At 34.4% G+C, this 17,790-nt stretch overlaps 1 protein-coding gene across 3 annotated transcripts in view; it reads left to right on the top strand.

Moving 5' to 3' along the window:
• ACAP2 (ArfGAP with coiled-coil, ankyrin repeat and PH domains 2) overlaps window positions 1-17,559 on the top strand; it is a 165,655-nt gene extending 148,096 nt beyond the window's left edge. For 2 of the 3 annotated variants that reach the window (XM_081234332.1, XM_081234333.1), the window contains 7 exons: window positions 99-283; window positions 1,436-1,528; window positions 2,587-2,774; window positions 3,181-3,290; window positions 4,571-4,681; window positions 6,891-6,952; window positions 13,046-17,559. In XM_081234332.1, coding sequence (XP_081090458.1) covers window positions 99-283; window positions 1,436-1,528; window positions 2,587-2,774; window positions 3,181-3,290; window positions 4,571-4,681; window positions 6,891-6,952; window positions 13,046-13,146 — 850 coding nt within the window. In that variant the 3' untranslated portion in view covers window positions 13,147-17,559. The remainder of the gene's footprint in view (window positions 1-98; window positions 284-1,435; window positions 1,529-2,586; window positions 2,775-3,180; window positions 3,291-4,570; window positions 4,682-6,890; window positions 6,953-13,045) is intronic. The other variant, XM_081234334.1, reaches the window with a different exon arrangement.
• The last annotated feature ends 231 nt before the right edge of the window (window positions 17,560-17,790 follow it).

Genomic DNA, 17,790 nt, shown 5'->3' with positions numbered 1-17,790 from the left:
TTTCTTTGAAAAATTCAATATGTAATGGCTTCTTTTCAGTATTAGCCATGCTAAGAGATTAAGCAGAACATCATGACATTTTTATGTATACCAACCAGACAGGAGAAAGAGGCGTATATCAGAGCAAAATATGTGGAGAGGAAATTTGTGGATAAATATTCTATATCATCATCACCTCCTGAGCAGGAAAAAAAGGTTGTCTCCAAAAGTTGTGAAGAAAAGAGGCTGAGCATTTCTAAACTTGGGCCAAGTGAACAAGTTAGAGCATCTCTCCAAAGTTCAGGTATTACAGTTTACTTGTTTTCTATATAAATATTTTCTTAAGCTGAAGTCACTTTCTTAATCTCTGAATTAGTAGCTGTTATAGATTTTTTAAATGCTAAAACTGTTTTGTTCTGTATATCCTACAGAAAAATTGGATTTCTCTGTCTTTAAAACAGTTAAATTTAAGTAGTGTTCTGATAATTTACATTTCTAGGTACACTTGACCGTTGAACAACTCGGGGGTTGGGGCACTGACTCTCCAATCAGTTGAAAATTCTCATATAATTTGTAGTTGGCCCTCCATGTATGCGTTTCTTCCATGTCTGCTCTGCAGTTCCTCTGTATCATTGGTTCTGCATCCGTGGATGCCACCAATCCCAGATCATGTGGTACTGTCGTATTTAGTATTGAAAAAATCTGGGTATAGGTGGACCCACGTAGTTTAAACCTGTGTTGTTCAAGGTTCAACCATAATGTGTATATTCTTAAGGAATAAAACTGCTTAAAATGGAAGGGGAGATGGGAATTGCAAATCTGTCATGCAAAAAGCCCTAAATATCTGATTAACCACCTAATAGCCTTCCTGTTTTTTCCTCCTAAATTTTTCCCAGTAACGTTTTTTCCTGCCCTTTTCCCTTCTTATGGCCTGCTTTGTGCTTTGCTAACTTGCATGTCCCCAGTGATTGCTGTAAATAGCGACGAGGCCAGGCGGGAGTCTCTGTTCTGTCCTGATGAGCTAGATTCACTCTTCTCCTACTTTGATACTTCTTCAAAACTACGTAGTAGTAAGTACTGCTCTTGTGGAGCATTCCAAGTCTGTGCCCGTGGTCATTGTGCGGTGTGGCCATTTCTCTAGATGTTACCCATTGTCTCAGAATTACACATCACTTACAGTCATACAATAAATTAACTCTTTACTACCCCTGACACATTACGGGGTAATGAGATATGTTGCGACTCTGAAAATAAATTTATTGCCAGGCTTCATGACTGATTCATATTTTGATAAGTGAAGTGTTCCAAAGGATTAAAATTGTCATAAATTTATTCTACTGGTGGTGGCTGAGATCACGTTGATGTATCAGAGCTCATTTCAAAACCTCATTGATTGTGGGACTTTTTTTCTTAATGGTGCAAACTTTAATCACTAGCTGGTTTTTCTTTAAAACAGTCAAAAGTAATGACAGTGGAATCCAGCAGAGCTCTGATGATGGAAGAGAATCTTTACCTTCCACAGTGTCAGCCAATAGTTTATATGAGCCGGGTGAGTTTTGGTGAAATTCAATGTTAATTGGTATTGTTTGCTGAAAAATGCATGTGGAAAATGCCAAGTTTGATTAAATAGTTTCTGAAGGAAGTGGTTAGTCTTTTAGAAGGTACTAAGGGGCAGTTAATACTGCTGAATGAGAAAGCAGCTGTTTTCATATTTGGAAGTTCTCTCTTAGCTGTACATTTTTCTAAGCCTCAAGATATGTGTCAATAGCTAAGGATAATTTTTAATCCACGTATACGGTATTTCTTATTACCCGTTATCTTTTTTTGTGGCTGTCTTTTCTTATTAGGAGAAAAAGATCAGCAAATCCCCCACATCCCCCCCCAAGTTAGGTTTTTCTTCTGACCTGTGCTTTCCTCCTATATTCTCTCCTTTATGATTTCAGTGGTTATGATCTTGCAGAATACTCAGGATAGTAAGCATTCTTTAAATTATTTGAATTGCTTGTACTGCAAATTGTGATGATGGTATTGGACCATTCTAGGAATAAAGTGAGGTTTGATCTAGTAGTGAAATCCTTTAGGGATTCTTACTGCCTCTTCTGAGTCTCTAAGTCCAGGCTTATAGTCATATATACCTAATTTTAATCTAATACAGAGTAATTTACCTATCCATTGGATACTGGCAAGACCATAAAGGCCTGGTGTACTAGTGGATGTATTTATAAGAGAAGAAAGTTGTGGAGAGTGATTAGTCTACAGGAAATAAGATTCCTTTGTGAACATCTCCCATTAGCTCATTTTGTTAAACTAGTGGTTTCTTATGTCACAACTTTCATACTGTGATACAGGTAAGAGTTCGCTTTTTTAAAAAGCTGTGGTAAGATACACATAACGTAAAATTTACCATCTTAACAATTTTCAAGTGTACAGTTCAGTGACATTAAATCTGTTCACACTGTTGTGCTGCCATCACCACCATCTATCCACAGAACTCTTTTCATCTTACAGAACTGAAATTCTGTACCTATGAAGCAATGACTCCCCATTCTTTCCCTCCCTCCTTTCCAAGAGCTCATTTTTATTGATGTATTTGTGTTTGCTTTTCAGAGGCAGAAAGGCAGGATTCTTCTGTGTTTCTCGACTCTAAACATCTTAATCCAGGACTACAGCTTTATAGGGCTTCGTATGAAAAAAATCTTCCTAAAATGGCTGAAGCTTTGGCTCATGGCGCAGATGTGAACTGGGCTAATTCTGAGGAAAACAAAGCAACACCACTTATTCAGGCTGTATTAGGGGTATGAATTTGTAAATTCAGGTCTTCAGTGGTAGTAGAGCATAAAAAAAATCATAATTCATTTTGAGCATAGCTTTAACATTATTGTTTGCTTTAAGAGATGGGATAGAAAGTAGAAGCAGCAGCTAGTAGTGATTTCTGAACATCACTTTGTGTAAGCTCAATTTTTTTCTTAATGAGGGAGTTCTAGTAATGAAAGTAGTGGGTTTTGCGAGATCACAAACTGCAAATTGAATCCCAGTTAGAAGTAGTTCTTGGGAAGAAAATAATATAATTTATCATTTTTGCAGGGGGGTATTTTCTCTTTTGGGGAAAATACAATAGAAAGGCTATTAGAATAAAGTAAATACTCTGTTAATAGAAATATATTGTTGTTTCTCCATTGTTATCTTCTTTTTTCCTCTAAGGGCTCTTTGGTGACATGTGAGTTTCTCCTTCAGAATGGTGCTAATGTGAACCAGAGAGATGTGCAAGGGCGGGGACCACTGCACCATGCCACTGTCTTAGGGCACACGGGGTAAACTAAGTGCTTATATATTTAAGTAGATTTTATTTGAAAAAATTATTTTGAAATAATGTTTTGCTCTTTCTCAGGTTAAGATTGTTAGCTAGAGCTTGTAAAGTGTTACTTTCCTTGACTTATACGGTCATGCTGGAACTTAAAATTTTTTTAAATTTCATTCAGAAAAAAGATATGGTTACTTTTCAGATAAGAATATTGCCAAGCTTACTTTGAACTTTACTAATTCTTTATATAGATCTGTTTTAGTATTTAAAACTGTGGTGAAGTTGTGGTGATTTCATCAGACAACTTAAGTCTGTATTTGTGTATATTTATGCATGTACATACATTATGTACATAACACATACATTTTGGGAGAGTTTTGTAACTTTGTAAATTTTAGTTTTCCCACAAGGTAGTTAATTCTTATTTTGTGCTATTGATGTGTGACTTCTGGAGCAATATTTTAGATGCACAAAACAATAAAGCCATAAAAATGGGCTTTCTACTAGAGGGTACAAATAAAGTCAAAATATTGGCCTTATATAAAGTTTGTGTCATAGGTCATTGTTTTTCAATAAAACATCTCAGGATCTCCAAGTCTTATTACCTGGACAAACAAGAAACTGTCCTTTTTTAATGTTTATTTATAGCATCTTCTATTTTCATCATAGCTTGTTTTGTTTCCCTCTATTAGCAAGAAGATTCAGTTCAATAACTTTATCATAAAGACTTTTCTCTACTTAAAATGGTTGTATTTAACTCATCCTTTGTATTTTCTTCATAATCATAATCCCATTTTACTTTATAGACTCCATTTATTCATTTTTTTCATTTTTGTCAGTTTCTTCAAGTTATGAATATTTGTGGATTACAGCGGCAAGATTGCTTCCCACTCGTTGCTGTTGTATTATCGTTAATGTTTTATGATGTTAACATTGCCTTGGCTTTCTTCTTTCCCAGATAATGACCTTGAGTGATTTTTGTTTTATTTATGTTTATAGTTATCTGTGTACATCTTTTTATGATATTCTTCGAGGGTAGGGACCATAATTTATACATCCCACTATGCTGTATATTATTAGGTTAAATGTGAAAATATCATGAGATTTATAAAATGTTGATCATGGTAGATTTTTATTATTAGGGTCAATATTCAGTACATCTTTGTAGAATGAATCAAGAATTTCCTAATGAAAATGTTATTTCTTTAAGTAGTGCTTTTTATTTCTTACGGTGAATACTAATTTTTTTTCTTATCGGCAATATCTCAAAAACGCTGTTCCCTTAAACAGGCAGGTATGTTTATTCCTAAAACGAGGTGCCAATCAACATGCCACTGATGAAGAAGGGAAGGACCCTTTGAGTATAGCTGTGGAAGCAGCCAATGCTGATATAGTGACCTTGTAAGTGTTTTCTTTTCACTTGATTATTTCCCATACACCGTATTACTTAATACAGGGTTTAAACGTAGAGTTTCGTGTGTAGGCATGAAATTTAAACTTGGTTCTTTACTAGAAGCCATTTACTTCTCTAAGCACGTTAAATGCATGAAGCACTTTATATACATGAACTTACTTGGTTCCCACCTCAACCCTGTGAGGAGGGTTTTATTATTATCAGCCTCATTTTATAAGGAAGCCAAGCCACAAATAATTTGAGAAACTAGTAAGTGGTAGAGCTGGGATTTGAAACCAAGAATTCTGGCTCTAAAACCCATGTGCTTAGCCACTTCTGTTATACTGCCTGGCCAGTAGGAACAGAAAATCAGTAACTTTTCTGATTCTTTAACTCTCAGTACAGTACTGGGGTGGGAGTTGGATTGGTATAGTAACAGGCAATTTTTCGACTACCTCAGGAATTAGAGGATTATAAGCAGGGAAGCCAACTGCATTGATGTTAGTAACTTTTGCAGTTGCATTTCCTTTGGGCAGTGATAATTAGGGGACCTGTTTGTACTTATTTTTTTAAAGAATCATTCGTATGAGTACTCTATTTTGAGGTAAAAATATTTGTTTTGGAATGTTTGAATACAATTTAACATGACCTACTAAAGAAAGAATCTTGAGGTCTTTATTTGATTTTCATCTTAGATCAGAGTTGTTCATTACACTTGGAATCTAGGAATGTGGTTGTCACCTACACTTTGTTGTTATGTAGGAAGTCTCAAGCATATGTTGTATGAATCGCTTATTCATTCTATTCTGAATGAAGCCCAGGATTGCCGATTCCCTGTTAAATAAGTAGAGATAGTTCCATCTACGCTACTGAATTTTAGTCACTTACAGATAGAAACTCCCTTGACTGTCTTGAACTCCTGAGCTCCCACTGAGAATTCTTGACTTGCCATATATCACCCCTCCCTGACCCTTGCCAGATTAAAACAAAACGAAAAAACAGAAGAGCAAAACATATTTTCTCTGTACTTAGCTTCTTTTCCTCACTGGAGGGGTTATTGTTATTATGGAGACTATTGTAGGAAAATTTAGATTTATTAAATCATTATAGACTTAAAATTGGAGAAAGATAAGTTATTAAAGGAAAGATAGGAGTGATATACAGAGACATTAACCCTGGCTGCAGCTTCCCAGGCAATTCTTACAGTAATGGCCCTTCTTCCCCCAAAATACGGTTCCAAATTGTCTAAGTTTTCTCATTTTGCTTTATATGAGGACGTCAGTTTTACTTACAATTTTCTGAAACAGGCATCCTCTGTGAAAAGTCCAAATGCCAAAAAGGGAGACTTATCTTGCTATTATTAATTCACACAATGGTTGGAAAGGAAATGGCAGGGAATTGTGGTACTTTGAAGATAAGAAAAGCCCATGTCAGATGCGGCACCTTGCCAGAGAGAGCATGTTAGAAGAGGGTGACAGAAGTCTGGGAAGGCGATGAGGATTTGGCGGCCTGGAGGACAGGCAAGAAGTACTGAGTAGGAGAGGGGCACCACAGGTAACATTTGCCTGTTTCAAAGTGTTGCTTAAAGTTAGTAAGAAAATGAGAGGAAATTCTTGTTTTCTTAATCCAGTGCTACAGGTCTTCCTGCTGCCAGGATAAATAACCCAAAAAAGAATGTATAATCAATATGGTAACCACGCAAAAATCTTGGTAACCTGTGGTCACTTATAATGTCTGTAGGTCAGAATATATCCCCAGTATTTATAGATAACACATGCTATTTATACATCTGGAACTACCGTACCTCAGGGTGAACCAGAATGAACTTATGACAGGCTATTGCTTCCATTCTATAGAAGCAATAATTTCAGCAGATGGCAGTTAAAGTTTGACAGGTTGCTTTAGGAGCCAGGAATTATCTGTGTCTGGAGGAAGTAAGCTGCTAGAGGTGCTGCCAGGAACCTGCTTAAACAGAACTGAAATGCCCTTGTTAGAAGTCTGTTATTGTCTTCTCTCATGAGAATTGTATAAGATAAAATAGTTATTTTTGTATCTCAGATTGCTGGGCCTGATAAACTAAAAGTACTTTTGTTTCAGTGGCAAATACTGGTAAAAGAAAAAATTACATGAATACGTCTTAGCTGCGTATGTAATTCATTAGTTTATGAATATTTATATTTTATAACTTATCTAAAAAATTCTTTTATTTAATTTTAGGTTACGTTTAGCAAGAATGAATGAAGAGATGCGGGAATCAGAAGGACTTTATGGACAGCCAGGTCAATATTCTACTAATAACCATACTGAAATGCAGTATAAGAAATGCATCCAGGAGTTTATCAGTTTACAATTGGAAGATTCATAGTTCTTTAGCAAACTAACTTAATGCTACAGAGTTTTTATAAATTACTTGTAAATTGTGAGTTGTTAGGTGTATACTGTACTTACTGAATTCTTGGGAGTGGCTCACTCCCGAGCCTTTAAAAATCCATAACTATTCCTATTACAGAACACATTTACTTGCTGTATCTAACTCTGGCTGCTGACTTCTTTATCTGCTGTACAGATGTCTTCCATATACATTCCAGAGTGGCGAATGGAATGATAATGTATCTTTATACACTTAGAGCAGCACAGCAGTCATTTTCTTTTTGGCTGTCAAGTGAATATAACAAAATTGTTTTCTTTTTGTTATTCAGGGAATTTCTATAGATTGTGTTCAGGGAAAAAAACAAATCACTATGTGTTGACATATAAAAGTCAGTATGGAAAATGCCTAGAAGAAGTTTATTAAATTAAGAGTTCCGTATTTGATCTAAAGATGAGTGGAAAGTTTAAGAATAAAATTTACCAGTAGGTTAAGAAGTCCATAATGCAAATGGAGTTAGTTTAAAAGGTATAGGGAAAAGGTCAAATTTTATCTTGTACCTTTGCCCCAAGTAATTGTACAATATCTGTTGGATAAATGGAAGTATTTAGAAGAATATTTCATGAGCTTGATGGCAAAGTAGACGTATTCTTATTAGAGAGAACTCAGGATCAGCTCAAGTCTCATTTTGAGTAATTTTTGAGTCGAGATGTCAAGAAAAGCAAGAAATGTTGCTGATCAGATTTCTTTCTTTGATGAACATATCCTGATTAGACATTCTTCACAAAGAAGAGAGTAATAATTAGATCTCCAGTTTCATGAATTTGAGTATATGAATTACTAATTTATCTGTTTTAAATTCATATACATGCTGGTTAAAAATTTAGGAATTCATGACTAAAATAATTGAGAATGTTCAGTTTTAAGTATGTTTGATTTTTTTTCAATGACTATTAATATATTATTTTAAAAGTGGCTTGTGATATAATCTATCTTTCCTGTTTAAGTATGTTTTGAAATTTCTGCACTTTATGCTAGCTTCAGCCATTTACTTTTATTTTAGCCAGATTAATATATAACTAAGATAAATATGGGGCCATTCCTTTCTCAGAGGACTGTATTTATTACTTATTTTTGGTCTAATTTAATAGGAACAAATAAGAACTTTGAGAGTAGAGGCACTTCAGCTAGATACTTCTAATCTAGGGTGTCCCACTTTAATCCTATGGATCAAACAGTACTACTGACTCATGATGTACCAAGATGTAAGAGTGCTGATTAAGGGTGAAGTCTCAGCGTTAATTCTGAATTTCACCCATTTGTTTTAAACTTGAATGTTAGACTTTAAATACGTTATAATTTTGTAACAGATATACACTTAAGTGATAGTATTACTAGGCCATTTTTGAGGCCTTTATGTTTAAGCACTTTAAAATGAAAATTATTCAAAGACTATGACCTGATTCGTGAGATAAGAGTGAACTTCAATATTTTAAGTTAAACAGTTTTTTTTTTTTCCTGACATTTTAAGTGTAAATGTTTGGTCAGCTGCTCTTTCCTTAAGGTGTTTGCTGATGAAGCTGCACCCAGCTTATTAGTCAGAAGGTCGGTGGGTGACTTTTCTCTGGAGCTGGGAAACTTGGAAGGACAGGTCTTCTTATGTTCTTGCAGCTTCTAGTTCCACTTAAACTGCTCGGGCTTCTGCCCCCATCTAGGAGCATTCAAATGTCTCTTTCACTGTTGTTTTATGTATAAGTCTATGAGTATATACCTTCCGCTCAACGGTAGAAAAACAGATTTTTCCAATTTATTTGAATGAAAATTTGAAGAAAAGGCTTATTTAAAAAAAACAAGCGGGCCTCCCTGGTGGCGCAGTGGTTGAGAGTCCGCCTGCCGATGCAGGGGATACGGGTTCGTGCCCCGGTCTGGGAGGATCCCATATGCCGCGGAGCGGCTGGGCCCGTGAGCCATGGCCGCTGGGCCTGCGCATCCGGAGCCTGTGCTCCGCAACGGGAGAGGCCACAACAGTGAGAGGCCTGCATACCGCAAAAAGAAAAAAAAAAAAAAAAAAAAAAACAAGCTTGGGTTTCCCTGGTGGCGCAGTGGTTGAGAGAGTCCGCCTGCCGCTGCAGGGGACACAGGTTCGTGCCCCGGTCTGGGAAGATCCCACATGCCGCGGAGCGGCTGGGCCCATGAGCCATGGCCGCTGAGCCTGTGCGTCCAGAGCCTGTGCTCCCAACAGTGAGAGGCCCGTATACTGCAAAATAAATAAATAAATAAATAAATAAATAAAACAAGCTTTCCCACCACTCAAGTTTTAGCTTAGAAAAGATTAAAAAATAGATGAGAAGTCTGGAAATGGTATATCAGCAGAATAAAATGAGATTCTGATTTGGTTATAATTAGATTTTAAATTCATTTGGGGGTCTCATAGTTAAAGCAGAACAACTTTATACTTATACAGGTGACATGGTAAAATGGCTCAGCAATTGCTCTCTGGCTACTTTTCCTTTATGAGTCTTGGGAGAGCAGATATTTTTGCTCAGGCAGCAGGTCTTTTTTCTTCTCTGCTTATCACTGTAAATTTCCCTCATAGATTTTGGTTGGTTGTTTTATCTAGATCCTTTTTTTTGTTGCCTAGCAATAGAAGGAAAACTTCAGAATTCTGGGTAGTTTTAAAAGGCGGGTGTTTTCAATTTTTTCATTATGAAGAGCCCTACCATTAAAAGACTCAGATATAATCTTTGGGAATGATGGACCTATTTCTAGGAAACCCCACTTTTGAACTTTCTGTCTACAACCCTACGGACCTGAGACTCCCTGTTTTTTGCAAGGCGACTTAAGAGCACACATTTCCTGAAGGGAAGATGTATCCTTCTTTGTCAGTTCCCACAACTCATACGACTGGGTGGGTGAGTGCAACATCACGCTGTGCTCTCAATTGTTGGAAACCAGTTTGGTGGTTCCCACAGTCTCTGGCTCTGTGACTCCTCTTGATTGTTGGCAGAGTTTCTCAGCCAGTTGAAAATCACTGCTTTAGTGAACCACTACCGGTTATGTGAGTATGTTGCTGATGAAGATTGATCATTGATCTAATCAGTTACAAAAAGGAAGCTGTAATCAGCCCAGAAGGGGCAGGATCATACACTGATCACCTGGGAGTAGGGTCTCACAAGCTGCCATATCTTTGAGGGGAGTACATTATGAGAGCAAAATTAGCAAAATCTTGGATCATCACTGCTGTTGCAGTGCTTATTCTGAATACCAAAAGTCAAGAACTGTTTTAAACTATCAGTGGAAATATAGCAGTCCACATTTCAAAAAACTCAGAACTGTCCAGGCACATGGAAGAGTTAACTTTCTGAAGAGAAATAAAATGTGATGAAGTAATTTAAAGAATATAACTTAGTATTACAAATATTGGGTGGTTAGTTGTTTACTGTTTATAATAGACTGTTAAATGTACTCATATGAACTTTCCAGGGCAACATATTCTGGGTTACTGTTTATGTATTCTAGTGTAGACAAGTTATATTTGCCGTGGGAAACATTCTAAATGATTAAAATTGTATTTAAAGAATCATATTGAAGTTCAATTTGTGTTAACTATATTAAATATCTTAGTCACTATTGTTATTGTAACGTTTGCTTTCTGACAACACATTTTGAGGCCTAAGAAAGGTATTATATTGATAAGTCCCTTAATTAACATTTGGTTAGAAACTGAATGTTAACAAAAAGTTTTGTGTATGTGTGTGAAGGTGAGACTTCCTTTTGTATTGTATTAACTCTTTTAAAATGTATTCAGTAAGTGAAACCAATGAGTAGTGTAGCACCAACACTTTCCTTCAAGGAAGCATTTAATTCAGTGAATTAAAAAAATCTTATAATTTGTTTTGCATGGTACAATGGTTCTACTAAAATGTACTTGTGTAGTAGGTACTTTAAAAACAAAAACTGGGAAACCACAAAAAGAAAAAAAAAATCCCACAACCTGTTATACAAAATATGCATTGCTAATAGTAGAAGCCATATATTGCCATTGTACTGTTGTAATACTTAAGATTGCTCACCTGGTGCTATCTGTAAACTATTTGGCATTAGCATCTATTAGATACTTCTTCCTATTTCTTCTTGAATGTATAATGTGTGCCTTTTAAGTTATTTCTGGTGTTGAATGGTAAAATCAGTGTGGTATTTTTGTATTATGATCTGCACTTTACACTTTCTTGGAAAGTAAAACTCCAGACTCTCCAGTTTAAATAGTATTTTTAAAATATTTATAATGTTTACAATAAATATTTTAAATATTTGAATTCAACATCTAAGAATAAGAAAAAAATTTAAATATTTTATATGGTCTGTTAAGTGATGTTTAATGTTTGTCTCTTCTCAGTTTATTTTATATCTTTTAGAGTGGCTAATAATGGGAATAGATTGTAGTTTGTCTTTTAATGTGGGGTAAACTTTTATGAAATGAAACATGGGTCTAATTGAATTGTCTTACCCGTTGTTCCACCATATCAACCTTTATTGTTTTAGTAACAATAATATGAGTTAGATGTTACTCTTAGCCAACGTATTAAGGTTCTCTTCTTACTGTAGTTTTTCTTTTTAAAGTAGATTGATTGATTCAGATCATGAGAAAATTTCCAGGGCTAAATGAAAAACTACGTAGAGATTTTAATAACTTGCTTTTTACATTGACTAAATATTAAAAGCATTAAATTTTTTTTATTGAAAATCTTGGGTTATGCTGTTAGACCTTTTACTAGATCTGTATCCCCCTCCCCCAGATTTTTTCTAAATCTCTGGCTTTTGGTATGACATCTATTGCCTCAAAAAAATCTCACTTTTTAAAAGCTGACAAAACTTACTGCACTATTAACAACTGTAGCAATGAGTGTGTAATAAGATGGATGCAAGGTATCTTATGGGGAATAATTATAAAACCATGTTCCAACAATAGTCATCTAAAACAGTATTTGACAGTTTAAATTCTCTTTTCTAAATCAGAGAACAGAATTATGCCCAGCTTCTGCATAAAGCTAATATGTTTAACAGGAAGCATTTTGATGAATGATTCATCTTGAAAATAAGATTTCATTTTATACAAATCTTTTGTCTGAGGAGTTAGCCTGTATGTGTGTTATATATTTAGTTTTTCATTGCAAGAAAAATAGTATTCAATCCACTATAATGTCAGTATCTATAATCTTCTCTACAAGCATATTTGTACGTATAAACATTTGTATTACTCTAATTTAACAGATGTCTTTGATATTTATTCCCCTTTTGTCATAGCATCCTTGCTCATATGACCTACAGTAAATGAAAAACTGACTAAATGTGAAATGATTTTAAAGTCATTTTCTAGGCTTTATTATTTTGTAAGCCTAGTAAAAAGTGGATTAGGTGCATTAGTTTTAGTTAAGAATTAAAGTTTGAGTAAAGACTTACTTTTTCACATGCTATTTAAATTAAAATGCCTTTAATTAAAAGATAATATTAAAATATGAGGCTTTTTTTCCCACATGGTTATTAGTTTTGTCTTGCTAATAACTTGCATCCAACAGAAACATTAGTGTTTGGTCTTTTCTTTTGGCCTTGATCAAGGGAAATATTTATTTAAAGAATGCCTTGTTTATTTAGAATGATGTGATTTACCTCATTTAGAATGACTTTTATTTCTCATGTGTTAATAAATGTATTTCTTTATATTGCTTTAAAACACTTGCATCTTTGCTCTTTTCTAACTCTGAACTTTCCTCTGTGGCTGCATCTGAGGTGCTTTTTTCAGGTATAGTTTTTTTTTTTTTTCTTCCACTATATACTTTTCCAGCACTTATATTTAGTTGGTCTTTTTTCTTCCAAAAATGCTCATCTGAACAAAATTTTAATGTAATGAATTACAAAATAGTTACTAGTCCTAAAAATGAATGTTGTTTATTAATACTTTCAATTGTGTAAATTTTAAAAGTCTTCTCATTTTACTTTCATGCAGGTGATGAAACTTACCAGGATATTTTTCGTGATTTCTCCCAAATGGCATCCAATAATCCAGAGAAACTAAATCGTTTCCAGCAAGATTCACAGAAATTTTGAATTTTTTTAAGAAGGGGAAAATAGTAAATCTGGTGACTCCCTAAAGTATACATCTGAAAACTCACAGATTTTTACTTCTTTAATTCTACTTACTTACTTTTAGTAGCTATTGAGTTGTTTGGGAAAAAGGTACCTGTTCATTGATATTTTTATAAATCAAAACATAGATCTCTAGTACTTGGGAGAGGAACCTACTTTAAGACTTTTATTAAAATTTTTTTTAAAAGCCTGTTTAAAGGGCTATTTTTTATAGATTAAAATTTAAATCTAGACTTAGGCCACCTCTAGGTTACAAGATGCTAAGAGTTTAGACAAAATAATCTTTTTTTCCCAGTGGGTGGTAGCATTGACTTTTTTTCTTCTGTGCACCGTGCCCAGGATCGTTCAATCAAGCATATCGGCATCGAGTGGGAGCCTGATGTCTTGCCTGACTTGAGAATATGTCTTTGCTTTAGCTTCCCTGATGTTGGTGATTCAGAAATAGTTTTTTTCTGTTTGTTTGTTTGTTTCTTGGTAGCCTAGCTGTCATATACACAATATGTAATTTAATTATTAGAACTAGAGAATATATGCCCCCCCATTTGCTCATAAATGCAGTTATATTCCTCAGTTATTGTCCAGTACTTTAACGTACATACAGTGGCTGTACAGATTGACATAACTCAGTCCTTTAGATTTATTCCATTTTATGAAGGAAAAAAAAAGCCCTTGACAATAGTTTTTTTTTAATTACCAAAAGAATCTCATAGAAGTTGTAGCTCTTCATTGTTTAGTTGATTTCCTAAACCTTGACAAATTTATTGATGTAACAAAACTGTGTTTCAAAGGTTACTTGAATGTTGCAAAATTATGCTTTCATCAGATTGTAACTATCAAAGGAAAAGTTGACTTACAATGTAGAACATTTTTATATTTGAAATGTGTCCTTTTCCAGATACATTTTTGCTGTTGCTCCTAGTGAAAAGAAAAATCTCTCTGTAAAAGGAGTAAAAAAAAGACTCAAGTTTTTTTAGTTTATACTAAAATATACAGCAATAAATTGCTTTTTAATTCTTCTAACATCTCTCCTGTGTACTTGTTGTACACGGTGTACATTCTTTTAAATTCTAGCATCTGTATAGCTTTAGTATTTGGTTATATGAATCACAGACCCTTGAATTCCAAAATATTATGGGTATACTAATTTTCCAGGTATATGCTACAGATTAGTCTGATTCTATCTTTGATTGACATATCTTGTCAGGAATATAAAATAAGTAATTTGCCTTATGGTTTCTTTCTAATATTGTCATAATTAAGTTTAACTTTCTTTTTCAAGTTACATGTAAGTAATATTATTAATACTCAGTTTCTAAATGAGAGGTTTTTAAACTTGAGTTGCCAAATGAGTACAGAAATTATATTTCATTGGGTAGATAATAAATTTTCTAACATTTTCCCACCAGTAAGTAGAGTTTTCTAAGTTGACTGAACATCAAATCAGAATCTGTCTAAACAGGAATTATACTGACATAAATTCACATCACAGAAAAGGTTCCATATTTGTTTGGCCAAATTGCATGCATATAATGCTTATTTAGTAATAATTGCTGTGTATTAGATAAGGATACAAATATATTTAGGGATTATTTCTAAGGAAATGCTAACTTCCAAAGCCTTGTATTTTAATTGCAACAATGCCAGGAACCTTAAGTCTTTCCTGTTTCACCTCAGAGTCACAGGTCACCGGGCTTTGCAAAAGTCTGATTTGTAGCATTTTTATTAGTGTACTTTGAAATTAATTGTTCGAAAAGCTCAAGGAGAAGGATATATGTTGAGAAAAGAAAGAAAGAAAGGAAGAAAGAAAAAAAGAGAAAAGAGAGCCTCACTTTTCCTTTGTAGTGCCTATTCCTGTTTTGCTCCTAGGAATTCATCTGACCTTTATCTGAGGAAGCCTAGGCAGTTTACCTTTTGGATCCAGCCTTTGGTCTTCAGATCACCTCTGGGATCTCTGGTTGTAAAAGCAATCCTTGATCATACTCTTAACTCCTGTGGCTTCAGTCATGAGTTGTTAATGTGGCAGTAATTAGTGTCTACTTAAATTTAATTGTTAGAGATGTAATTGAAGTACACTAAAGATCATGGTTCTGAATATCTTCAGAGAAAGTGAAATCTTTAACAGTACAGGGAGCCTGTACGTACAAAAATATACTTCTGTGGCTTGATTTCTTGAATATGCCGAGACCCAATTTGGATTAAATTTGGCAGAAATGATGCAGAAGTAACAGCAAGGTTTTAAAGTAAATTAATGGTTACAAGTAGTTACAGAGTAGGTTGGCTCTTAACCAAGGTGAATTAGCTGTGTCAACTAATAGCCTTTCTGTACTATGTAACAAATCTTAGTTTCATTATGCTGTGAATTATTCAGTATAATATGATAAATTATAGTTTAAACAACGTTAGTCATACTCTTGGGCTTCAGAAATCAATTTGACTGTCCTTTGTTTTCATTCCCTCACTGATCTGGTATTAGTTTCTGATTCCTTATCATTATTCCATTAACTCATTAACTTAAAAGTTAGAGTAATCTCAAAATAAGAATAGCAGTACTATGAGGAATTCATAAAATACAGTTTCATGTTAGAACTAGACTAAAGGTAATTGCATAGTTATTTGCAATTTTTTCATTGTAACACTTACATGTTTAAGATTTCTAAGGTTTTAAAAATTACCTTTGGTACAATCCTTAGAAATTCAGAAATTTCCAGGGATTCACTATATTACATTGTTTGCCTAATTTATACTGGTCTTTGTAGATTTTAATCAACTTTGGTGTTTACTTTGTAAAACATATAGATTTTATTTGGAATATTACTTTGGTTCTTCATGGGTGCATTTTGAAAAAAACTTATACCTTCACAGTCTGGACAGCTTAAGTTTGTGATGTGTTAAGCAGTATTTTAAAAATATAATTTTACACATGTGAAGGGGGGTCACGATAAACCAAATTGTATTTAAGATTAAATTTACTATCCATTTTGAATAAGACATTCCCATATCACTCTTATATTGTGGAATTAACTTTTCTGTTTGATAGCACTTTCGACTGTGGACATGAGCTGGAAAAATGCTATATTTTTATAGAATTGTCTGTTCAGAATGACTTCAGACCTGCATGATATAGTGGAAAGAGCACTGACTAGTTACCTACTACTCTTACTGGATTCAGAGCTTCTCACAAATAAAATGAGTGGGACGAAACAAGGTGAAACTGTAACAGCATCCCTTGGTGTACTGTTCTGCTGCTCACATCTGCTCACAGTGTGCTTTGCCGTTACTCACAGTAGGACTTCTGATATCTTAATCTAAGAGCACCAACAGTGTCTCTTCTTTGATCCTGGGCTGCTCCTCTTGTTTTACAGAGCGGGTAACTGGTTTGCTGGTTGGTGGCGTAGCTGACACCAGAACCCTTGTCTGACTAGTAGTCGAGGCACTTTACTCATATCATGAAACGATTTGAAATCATTGTAAAGCAGCAAAATTGGATAATGACTGCCAGCTTTCCTTGTGCTTTGATAACGAAGACTCCAAGTATTCTGGAGAACCTGGATATAAAATTACTTGGAAGGAATAGATCAGGGGTTAAATACGTTAAATTTTAGGGAATTTTATATTTTTGCAATAACAAACATTGATGAAGGCAAAACGTTGTAAAGGTAATTTTAATTCACATATGCTTATCAGTTTCTTAATGCTTCTAAACGAAGACAACTAAAAGGGGCATGGATTCAGTTTAGCCAAATCCTGACATCTATAAATATGATTTTGGGGGCATCCTTTTCTATTTACATAAATTTATCTACTAAAATGAGATAATGGGGGGAGGGAAGTAAGGTTTGATTAAGTAAACTTTTCTCTACATTGCTCTTTTCACTATCTTATGTACTAGATTTTCTTATTTTTCCTCAACACACCTCCCACCTTTTGGGTGTTCATTTTAAACAGGGAAAGCTCGCTACGTTATAAAGAATGTTGGCACCATTTATTTTACACAAAGGCTAAAGGTTAACTTTTGGAAGTGATGAGCTACTTTTCTATATGTGTTTACTCGTGCTTTGTGATATTTCTGGATCATTCCAGTCATAAAGACTTATTACATGTAATATTTCCTGCTACCTGTGAAAAGGTATATTTTAAAGAATGTATAACCAACAATCCATTTACTTTTTATTAGTATGTAGAGGATTTATTTGTATCTAATTCATGAATGTAGTTTTACTGTAGGATGTCACTGTAAATGGAACAAAGTACATTATCTTTATAGTTATTCTAAAATGTATATTATGTAAGAATTGTAAATATTACACCTGATTAAACTCTTTGTATGCCAAGAAATTATGTCAAGTCAATAAAAATCTCACCTCTGGCATAGTTCTTTTATGCTCAGACTTCCACTTTATCGTGAACTACAATTGCAGACATACCTGTTAACAACTGTCATGTTTAAGGTCCTGTATTCCTTTCCAGTGCTGTCACACTGGTCCAGATTGATCCTATTTGCTGATTGCTTCAACCATGAAATCCATTTTGATCTTTTAAATATTTTCTTCTGCCTGATCACAGAGCTGTATGGCTCCCAGTTCATTAGCTAAAAACCACAAAAGG

The sequence above is a fragment of the Mesoplodon bidens genome, assembly GCF_964165515.1.
Source record: "Mesoplodon bidens genome assembly, chromosome: 5".
NCBI classification, from domain to species: Eukaryota; Metazoa; Chordata; class Mammalia; order Artiodactyla; family Ziphiidae; genus Mesoplodon; species Mesoplodon bidens.
Note: the sequence above shows the minus strand (reverse complement) of the source record. Positions and strands in the feature narration are given on the sequence as shown.